At 29.2% G+C, this 11,588-nt stretch overlaps 1 protein-coding gene and 1 non-coding gene across 2 annotated transcripts; both read right to left on the bottom strand.

Moving 5' to 3' along the window:
- Positions 1-2,327, bottom strand: LOC137806247 (AP2/ERF and B3 domain-containing transcription repressor TEM1-like). The gene has a single exon (XM_068606251.1). It carries the CDS (start codon positions 1,432-1,434, stop codon positions 271-273), a length of 1,164 nt encoding a protein of 387 aa, XP_068462352.1. The 5' UTR covers positions 1,435-2,327; the 3' UTR covers positions 1-270.
- A 7,634-nt stretch (positions 2,328-9,961) lies between these two features.
- TRNAN-GUU (transfer RNA asparagine (anticodon GUU)) lies at positions 9,962-10,035 on the bottom strand. Its single transcript has one exon. It is a non-coding gene; the product is annotated as a tRNA-Asn (tRNA).
- Between the last annotated feature and the right edge of the window lie 1,553 nt (positions 10,036-11,588).

Raw genomic sequence — 11,588 nt, 5'->3', positions numbered from 1 at the left:
TGCCATCAAAATAATCATCATTCAAACGATTCAACATGTACAATTAAACAGTTATGCTTTCTTCTTTTTTTTCTTCTTCTTCTCCCCCCTCTTAAAACCCCTTTTTTTTCCCTTGTACACTTTTTGTCACATTACACCTAATTTCAGCGTCTAATTAAGTAATATACAATCCACCTTTAGCAACTTGCCTCTACACCACCTTCTTCCTTTCATCGCTCTCAGAACAAAAAACAAAAAACAAAACAAAAACGAAGTTTCTCTAACGTAATGTTACAAAGCACCAATAATCTTGGGTTTCTTGCTACACTCTAACGAAAACAGCTCCATTTCTCTTCTTTTGCCATTGCAGAACCCGGGAATGGTTGCGCTTGCATTATTGTTATTGTTAGCCTCCGAACCGGGTAGTTTCAAAATGTTCACGCCGAAGAGCCGAACCATCTGAATCGGTTCAACCACCGGTCCGACCGGTCCGAACAACCCAACCTCGTTAACGCTATTATTCCGCGCCTTCCAATCGATATAGAGCTGCTTGTCCGGTCCAGTGGACCGGTGGAAGCAAACCGTGTCACCGGCTTTCAGATTCTTCTCTTTAACGAACCGGCTCCAACCTTTGGTCAAAACGTAACTCTGGCTACTGTTCCAATACGAGTAGCGGAACCGCCACACTTTCCCCCCAACGTCTTCGAAGTTCAACAAAACGCCCTTCGCCGCCGTGGCGCTGACGCCGTTAACGCTCTGCAGCGGAAAGTGCTTCTCCGCGTGCTGCTTCGGGATCACCAACCGGTTCAACTTCCCCACGTCGCTCGGCGTGACCGCCTTCTCGAAGAGCTGCTCACGCGCCTTCACAAAACACGCGCCGGAGATCGAGTTCCCGGTTCCGGCACCGGCGGCTCCGCCGCGCCGCCGGACGACTCCGCGGCTGCGCTTGCTCTGCTCCAGCTCGTCATTGTACGTGTGCTTCCTGAGCATGTCGACGATCTCCGACTTGGAATGCGAGTTGAGAAACTCCGCCTCGCCGTCGTCGTCGTCGCCGTCTCCGCCGGAGACGGGCTTGAAGTTGGTGACCGCGTCCTTGCCGCGGAAGCGCTGCGCCGCGATGTCGTACGCCCTGGCCGCCTCGTCCTCCTCGTTGAAGGTTCCGAGCCACACGCGCTGGTGCTTCTCGTAAATCTGGGCGCCCCAGCGTCCGTTGGGTTGCGGCACGACGCCTTTGTACTTGGACGACGGAAGCTTCCTGGACTCCGCCTCGGTGTTCCCGGCGCCATCAGGATCCACGATTGCGCTGGCGCCGCTGCCGACGCGGCACAGGGTGTTGGAGGGCGGAGGAGGAGATAGGTTCTTGGATGGCGGAACCAGCTTGTCCTCCGACGATATGGTCGGAGAAAGGCTGATGGAGAGCGATTCAGTGGTGGTGCTCTCATCCATGCAGTCCATTTGTGGAGGTAATTAGTTTGTAATTTGAAGATAGAAAGAAGAAAAGAGAGAGAGAAAAGAGGAAAGATGGTTTGTTAGTTTGTTTGACTAAGAGGTAGCATAGCAGGAGAGATGTGTTTGTTTGGGTGGGAATAGGGGTTGTTTGAGGAGGTAATATATAGAGAAGGAAAGTGTCCCTAGTAAATATGTTATTCTAATATTATCCTAAGTTTGAAAGGAAATATGCTTAGTTGGGACAATTTATTAATGATGAGGTGTGATATTAATAACTAGTTGCATAGTTTGTGTTTAACAATAATGTTGTAAATTGAGGAGAGAGTGTGTGTTTGTTGTATGTGTGTGTGGGGTGTGGGTCAACTGGGATGGGGGAGGGACTAGGAAGATTCATGGTGTGAAAGTGGGGACTGTGAGGAATGGGAAGAAGAGGGTAAAAAGGATTATGAGTGAGGGTTATGTTTGAGTTGTGGGCTTTGTATGTGAGGTGGGTCCTAGTTTATTAGCAAGTTGATGGGGTTCACATGAGGAGGGTGGACCTGTAATTGGTGAAGTTCATCCCCCCTGAACGTTGGTGCTACTGTGCACAACACAACTCTTTAGTTTGTGTTATCTGAATTGTGCTTATTTTATGGAAAAATGTGTATTATTTGGTGTTGGAAGGGTAAACATAAAAAATGAAGAGGAGTGAAAAGGGAAAGTGAAGTTGGTGAGTGGAGTTGGAGGGGTGTGGGTCGTGGGGTTAAGAGTTTAATTGGAGGGATGGATAGGCATTGAAGAAGGGACATGGTCATCCAACAACAAATTCTTACCCACTTGGCTTCATCTCATTCCTCCTCCCAAGTTCCACTTTGTCTTATTAGCCAGGTTCAACCCTACTATCTTCTCTCCAAAACAAAACAAAAAACCACAAAAATATCAAGTTTTCTATTCCAATTACATGGTTTGTTCAAGTGGGAGGAGGAGGAAGAGGAGTGCATTGATTCATTCATTGATTCATTGATTGATTTTCCAAAATGAAAGTTCTTAGAATGACTTGGAAGGTTGAAGGTACAGATTGAGACAACCCTTGTGGTGCATTATAGACTCTGCCTATATAGCAATTTATTGATCCAGAGAAAGAGTGTTGGGGCCACACTCTTGTGTTGAATCATATTATCACTGTGGATGAGGTTACATATAAGGATACTTCACAAAAGGGGTGGTCACTAAATAATCGAAGGGGTGGGTAAGCAAATTGCATGTCAAAATAATAATAATAATAATTATTATTATTATTAGTATTATTGTGTACGGAGAAGTCCTTGCCCTTAGCAGGGACTCACACGGAATAGTTTCATAAAACCATGGTGCTGCAGACGGTGGGTCTCTCCTTACCGTCATTCTTATGTGGGCCCTCAATTCTACATCATAACAATACTAATAATCTCACCAAATTTTTCAATAATACTATAAAATATATATATTTATTTACTGAAAATGAATTCGGAGAATTTTGTAATTATGATGTGAAACTTACTCTATGAATAAACTATTGTCAGATCATCAAAACAGAAAAGAAGGAAGATCCATCTAAATAAGGTTTTTTTATGTTTAAATCAATAAAAATAATAAAGATAATATATTTATTGAATTAATTTTTTTTTTTATAAAAAAGTTGTTAGGTTAAATATTATGTAATTTGACATCTATCTTAAGTAACAACAATCATCTGTATCATATATATTCATTGAGTTAGTTTGTATATTATGAAAGATTATATTTTGTAGGCTTTTCAGTAGTTATTATAATCATAAAATCATAAATAATCTTAACATTATGTTTAATTGAATTTATGATTAATATTAACATTATGTTTAATTGAATTGATGATTAATATGATAAAGATTTATAATATTAAGAGTTCAATATTAAATTCTGATACTCACATTAATTTAAGGGTATTTTTAACTATGTAACGAGTAGTTAATGCTCTTCAAAGATAATGTTTTCATCTAAACATGGTAATATTTAAGTGGTGAATTTGTTTGAAATATGATTTGTTTGTCTTACCTATTTGTATTTAGTTGCTATTCTTAGTAATTAACTCTATGGATAATCTCATCCTAGAACAATTTTGGATAACGTAGGATTTAGATTCTCTCCTTTGTCAAAGTAATAAAAGCAACCGATTTTTATTAATTGTAATTTATTAAGATTCATTAGTTATATACTAATGACTCATTCATTATACTGAAAGAGGTTTTGGATACTAAACATTTAAGTTTGAATATTTTATATACCTATAACAAAGTCAGTAAATATATATTTTATGTTTTGCTAAATTCTTTCATATCAATTCTAGGATTGAAAACTAAAATATTTTTTATGAATTAAAATTAATTCTCATCTATAAACAAAGTAGTAGAAATTCTTTTCGTGTCAACTTTTTAAAAATATTTTTTACTTGTACATAATTTTTTTTTTGTTTATGGAAAAGTTATTTTGTAAATTTCAAATATAATGAAAACAATAATATTTTATGTTAAAAGACGCTTTTTAAAGTGTTTATTTATACTAAAGGAATTTGCTCAGATTACTAGGGTTAATAATATCAAAATATAATTAATTCACTTGTTGAAAGTGGTAGAATTTGGCAACTCATTATTTAAATATTTCATCTTAATTTTAATTAACTTCAGAAATCAAATCTGAACTTGATTACTTTCTAGATGATTGAGAACATTTTATTTGAATTATAATTACATATATATATATATTTATATATTGTGCATTCTAACATAATTTATTCTAAACCTAAAAGTTTTCAGCCACAGAAGCCATGAAAGAAAGTTAGAGGAAATTTTTGTACACGAGTCAAAGAAGTATCGCTAACAAACGCGTTGGTTTAAAGTTTGCATCTTCTATCTTAAAAGATTCAAATATATCACTCTAGTTTTTTAAATCTAACTAAGTTTAGATTCTTTAAGTCTCAAGTTTTTTTTTTAATTACAAATATAATTGAGAAAAAAATTATTAAAGATAATAAGAGTGATTTTCTAACAAGATTAATAATATTTAATTAATAATTAAAATAAATAGTCTAATAAATGTAATAATTAAAAATAGTAAAAATAAATAGTCTAATAAATGTAATAATTAAAAATAGTAAAAATAAATAGTTATCACACTTCCAATTAAATTTACCCTAATATCTCAAAAAGAACTATTATAATATGCTATAAATTAGATAAGACGTGATGAGTGAAGGATTTTTACCAAAGTAAAAAGTGTAAATAAAAATATTATAATTAGTTTGAATAGTATTTTAATAACTTTTCTAGAAAAAATTATTTTATTGTAAGAGATAAATTTGTTTAACAAACTACTTTATATTTTAATTTAGTAAAATAAGTTATAAATTAAATGATAATATCTTTCTAACAATTTATGGGTGGTATCACTTTATATATGAAATAAAATAAATGGTATTCGAGAGGAAGAGAGAGAATAGTAGACATACGTTATTGTTGTTGTAGAAGGAACAAAAACAAAGACGTACATACGGAAAACTTGTCCTCCTACCAAGTGGGAACGTGCGTGTGACAACAGTTAGTTTGTGAGAAGATAAAAATTAAAAAGTAATAATAATAATAATAATATAATAATAATATAATAATAACAATATAATAATAATAATACATTTAGAGATTATTATGACATTTTATTTTTTAAGTCAATTTTATGAGATTGAGTTAAGCTTAAAGTTCACCTGATATCAGAGTTATTTTGAGTCTATCTTAACAATTGTTTATTAGACTTATCAGATCACCCGTTATCGAATCGTAATCGAATCATCCATAATATATAGTTCCACGTACGAGTTGGTAACTTTGACGTGTGGAAGATGTGTTGAAGATCTCACATCAATTAAAAATTATGACATTTCATAGTATATAAATGAGTGTAAATTTCATCTTTAAACAGGTTTTATGAGGTTGAATTAAGGTTAAAGTTTACTTTGTTATAATAATAATAATAATAATAAATAATAGTGACCAATGATTTCCTGTATTTACGGACTCTTCTCTGCTTCGTTTAGGTCACTTCCGTTTAAATTAACCCAATTTTCAACATTTTCCTCAGCATAATGTTTTAAGATAAGGAATTGATAATATATAAATTAAATATAAAAAATTAAATATAAAAAAATTAAATGATCGGTTAAGTATAATAAAAGTTAGTATATTTTATGTTTAGTATAATAAAAAAATTAAAATCTTAATAAAATAACTTTAATTATATTAATTTTGTTTGAATTCTATTAATGATTAATATAATTAAGTATTGAATTTGGTCTTTAAGAATTATTATGTGTATTTATTAAAGGACGAAATAACCTTAATATATAATTAACATTAGAAGATCCATTAAAAAATTTAAATTTTTAGAAGGAAAAAGGATATGTAACAATCGAACACATGTAACAATTATAAATACTAAAAACGTGTTTAATTATCTTTAATTATTAACTAATTTTAAATAAAATTAAACATTTTTTTTTTTTACTAAAGTTATATATATTTTTATTTTATTAAAAACGAAATATGTTAATATATGTTGTATTCAACGAATTATTTAGTTAATATAAAATGTTATGTTGGAAAGAGTATAATGAGTTTGCTTGCATGAAAATTTCTTAATCTCCTTGTTAATATTTGTTTCTATTTTCATAATCCAAATTATGTTGATCAATATAATGAAGAGAGAAAATTATGAATAGTTAAAATTGATGTTTTATAAACGCTTTGACTTAATTAGTAGTTATGTAATAAGTGTTGGGAATGGTACACATCAGCGTAAACTTTAGATTATGTTCTCTTTGTTAATATTTGTTTCTATTTTCATATTCAAGTATTTTATGTTTTTTTTTTACTTTTTGGTAATTTATCTGTTTTAATTATTTATTTTAAGCACTTTTATTGCTTTTTTACTTTTTTATCATTCAATTTACACATTTTGTTTATTTCCTTTGTTAATTTTTTAAAATCTTGAATAATCTTATTTAGAGTAACATCTTCATTAGTAGATATGTTTGTTGACATTCACATCCAATTTATAATTTATAATAATTTAATATTTATACATATGACAAAACATCTACTATAAAAGATAAAATTTCCATAGCATGACTTCACAACACTGATATTTATCTTTTTCAGATAAGTAGTTTATATGAAGCAATTTTTAACGTATTCTTAAAAAAAAAAAAAAATCTTAATGTTGACAAGACTTTTTAAGTTTTTCTTAAAATAATGAAAATAATTGTATAATTTTTACAAGCATAAAATATTTATTTATTATAATGTAATATGTATTATGAAATGTTTAAGATTTATGTATGTTAGACGAAATACAAAAACATTTTAAACCACTTAGACTAACTATATTAAAAGATTAATTTCTCAAAAGATATATTCAAGGTTTCGCACATGATATTAAAAGTTAAACATAATTTTATAAATATTATCATGTTAATAATTCCCTGGTTAAGCAAGTTTGGTATATCTATTTTAATGTCTAACTAAAAAATATATAAAGTTTATTTAACACTCAACCGATCTCTTTCTTACTGCAAAATCGAACCACAAACTTAATTCAAGAAATCTAAATATCAAAATTACTCATACACATTTCATTAACTCACATCACATCTTTATATATATATATATATATATATATATATATATATATTTTATTAGTTGACACCCATAATTTATATCTGGTCCACAAGCTAGGGCACCAACCATAAGGCTACGTAGGTTAAATACATGAACCACCAATGTTAGAGAGAAAAATTATAAATATATATCATTAAATGATATATTGCTTTAACTAAAATGTTTGAAGTGATATTCACTACAAAATATTTATATATCCTAAACCCTAAACCCTAAACTCTAAACCCTAAACCTTAAACCCTAAACCCTAAACCCTGTTTCACACCGTTTTGTTCTGGAGTTGAGGTCGAACAATTTATATACACATTTTTATCTTAATTTATTGATACATCTCTTAAAATCAAAATTGTAATGAAATTTTGATTTTGGATGTAGTGATGTAATCTCAACGGACTCGAGATAAAACAACACACAATTTTTTTTATCAATAAAAAACGAATAAATAATAGAGATATTTCAAAAATACCTAAACCCTTATGCAAACCAGTCATCGTGTGACTCTATACATAAAACATATCAAAGACAAATTCTAAATCATACGGACAATTATGACGAATTCAAATTAACTACATATATCTATCAACAAACCCTGCAACTCAGCCTTGCTCTACCATCTAAAGCTTTAAATATTTTTTTATAGATTTGATGTATAGATTTGATATAATAATGAATTCAAAATTATGCTAAAATTGTATTTAAATTTTGGTGAGGATGTTAATTTGATAATGAAATATTGCTTGCATCATGAAAATTGAGGTTTGAGCTTGACAAATGGTTGGCCAATGATTAGACCAGACAAGGGAAGTGAACACATAGTACAATCATTCATTTGCACTTCATTTTTATGCTAATTATCTGAATATTTATATTAATTTATTTATGTCCTATAAAGTATATAGCATTAATCAATATTTTTCAAACTTTTTTTCCCCAAAAAATCAAGGGAAATCAAGAGTAATAAAATACATAATTTTGTCATCGTAAACAACTCCACATGCAGTGATACTGTTCATCATTAATTATTTTTTAAAGCTAATTATCTAAGTTGTTTTGGCATCCACAATTAGTGGTATTTAAATTTCCCTAAGAATTAGATATTCTTAAGGTTTATCTGAAAAAGATTAGGACGGTTATCAATTCATCGAAATTATCTTCAGAAACGAGTGTTTCAATCTTTTTTGCATTTTAAATCTCTTTCAGATAAGATCTTATTCTCATGCAAGATTCTTGAGATTTTCTTCTGTTCTTTTTCTTTACAAACGAGTATTTCAATCTCATCTAGAACGATCACATTACTATTTCTTATATTCATTAAATGATAATATTCCATTGTTTTTCTAATAAAATATTGATTATTATTTCTCCAAAATACCAACCTATATGCAATTCTTTCCAAATTTTGATTATGTTTTCTGAATACCATTTTGTAATATAATTCATCGAATCTTGTATTCATGTGAAAATTACTTCCTTTGTCTTATAAAAATTTAAAGGACTCAAACATACTAATGAGAATAAATTGCAAAATTCAAAATTCTACTAAAATATTATTTTCTTGGTACTAAAAAAATAAAATAAAAATAAGTTTAATGTTTTTTTTTATCTATAAAGAATGAATAAATATAAATGGATGAACCCGTATAAAAAAATTTAAACCATCACATAGATCTAGCATTCTCTTATATGGAAATACACAAAAAAATAAAAAAAAATCCAAATGCTATAAGCTTAAATGTTTTCAAGTAGAACATCATTGAACAATATATACAAGAATAAAGTATAATAGGGTTCATTTAGTATGTTATTAGAATTTTTTATTAATATGTATAGTCTATTTATGTATCATTTTTGTTAACATATGCATTTTGATCTAGTCCTCTCATATTTTTTTAATAATATTTTTTTTAATAAAAAATGATTGTTATTATTTGAGATGTTCGTCTAACTGAAATGTCAAGTATCAATGATACTAACATAAAAGCTTTTTATAAAGAGAAAAAAACAATAGATATTTTTATTTTTAAGAACTTAATATATAGGTTTTTTTTGTGATGATCTTGTGGCATGCCCACGTGGCAACGAAAAGTATATGAATAAATAATTAGATTAATGTTTATCATATGAAATAGGTCAATTGTCGGTTTGCACTTTTAGGGCTGCTGTATAGAATAATATAAACGTCAAAGTCCACCAAATCTCATAAAATTATGGTTGCATCAAATATATGTGTACTACTTTTAGATCCTATGGCCTTTTACACACCACAAATATATTAAATTAATCATAATAAATAAATAAATAAATATTATCTTTTGTTTTTATTTTCTTTGTTTGGGTTGTTTTCAATAATAATCCCTCAAACAATCGTGTTTGTCTTTTGTGGGTCTAATCACTTTCAAAACCGAACTTAGACTGCTCCAAAGTATGGTTAATTCACCAAACCAATCATACCCTAAACACTTTTAACTAATGCCATGCACAGAACTTAAGCACAACCACTACCCTTTTCTCTCCATAATCATATTCTTTCCCACAACCCTTTATAATGGAATTTTCATCAACGTTTTTTTTTTTTCATTATTTATTCCTATAGGTGAAAGTATATAGATAAGGCAGTGAAATAAATAGTTTAAGTGGAATGGTGATGATTCTCAACAATAAAAACATACATTTCACATTTTAATAAATTAATATTTTTTATTTTTTGTTAGTGGAAATCAAGCTTTAACTCACGTCACATGCTTTAAAAATATTTATTTTCAAGTTTTTTTATCGATAAAAAAATTGTTAACAATATTAAAAAAAATATAAAACGCTAGAAGGAGGGGTTGAACCTCCGACCTTGTGGTTAACAGCCACACGCTCTAACCAACTGAGCTATTCCAGCTTTTTATTTTCTGTTCAAGTATATAATAATTGAAATTTAATATTTTATATGTAAATTATGCTAATTCCATTTTTTTGAGTATTGCTATATGTAAATTAGTTTAATCTTTCGGTATCTGATAGCAACTTGTTTATAGAATATCATAACTATACTAATTATATATATTAGGTATTTTGATATTGTAAATGTAAAATTTTAATAATTTAAATTTTTATGGTATATGGCTGAGAAGACTGGCTAGTATATTTAGATCGAGATTATCTTAACAATCCAAAATGATAAATGGTTTAATAATAATTAAAATTAATTCATAAATTATAATCAATTCGTATTGTTACACTAAAATAAATTAATATAAAAAGGCGTAATAATTTAGGTTAAACATGAATAGTATTCGAAACTACCTCAATAAATAAGTAAATGTTACCCGGAAAAAGTATGTTTTTATCTTATTTACTATTTCAGCTATTGAATATTTACTCAAGTGCCGAAAAATCTTTTGTAAACATTTTTCATTCCGACCAAAAGCTAGAGAGTGTCTGAAATTTTAGAAATGATTTGCATACAAATTTTATAGATCAACAAATAGAGAAAAAAACACTTTCTCGATCCATAAACAAACAAAATTCTTTTTTTTTATATACGAATAAGAAATGAGGTATATATTTTCTCTACTAAATCAATATACTTTTAGAATAAAAGTTATTCGTAATTATAACTCCATGTCTTAACTAGGGATGAAAAATTCTTAAATTTTGATTAAAAATTGAAGTCTCCTAAAATCTAATTTTAGCAACTTAATCCTTAACGTATTGCAATTTTACCATTTCAAACTTTTAAGTGTGTCATTACTTAATTTAAGGCCAACATATTTAAGCTAATTAATGAAGAAACTAAATCCTTGAATCATGATATTTGATATTCAATTCACAACAACTAAAAACTAAAAACTAAAAGACTAAAATTATACATTTGAGATGTTTGCATAACCCAATAGAATCAAAACATAGAAAATGAAAGCGATGAAACTAAAATTGTAATCAACCAATAAAATTTGCATGTACTACTACTTGATGAATAATTAATCTCTTCAATGGCCTGCAATTTATATAAGAATCTGATCCACTTTTTTGAAAGGTGGTTGATGTTGTTAATGTTGTTCCTTGACAGTATGAACGCAAGTCACCTTTTGATGTTAGATAACAGCGCAAAAGTGTGTCTCTCACTTTTAATAATAAAGAATCCCAAAGGTAATCTCAAGGATATTGGGTGCCATTTCATCTCTTTCGCATATGTCAGAACACCCTTATCACAAATCAACCAAACAAATTCCGACAAAAGGGTCTTCAATGGAGGAAGAAGAATAAAGGGTGACTAAGTGACTGAGGTGAGAAACCTATTATTTTTCACATTTCTATTATTAAATATCAATTAATTTTAAAAATAAAAAATAATTAACTATTATATTAATTAAATTAGATATTATTTTAAAAATTATAAATTAGCTTCTGTACCGATCGGATCCGTACGACACTTGAAATCCCAGCACTCGG

This window comes from Phaseolus vulgaris, chromosome 3 (assembly GCF_000499845.2).
Source record: "Phaseolus vulgaris cultivar G19833 chromosome 3, P. vulgaris v2.0, whole genome shotgun sequence".
In the NCBI taxonomy this organism is placed as follows: domain Eukaryota; kingdom Viridiplantae; phylum Streptophyta; class Magnoliopsida; order Fabales; family Fabaceae; genus Phaseolus; species Phaseolus vulgaris.
This window is presented reverse-complemented; position numbering and strand designations above follow the sequence as displayed.

What these genes read in the sequence shown, in the direction of transcription:
- LOC137806247 (XM_068606251.1), bottom strand. Translation starts at nt 1,434, where the DNA reads ATGGACTGCATGGATGAGAGCACCACCACTGAATCGCTCTCCATCAGC.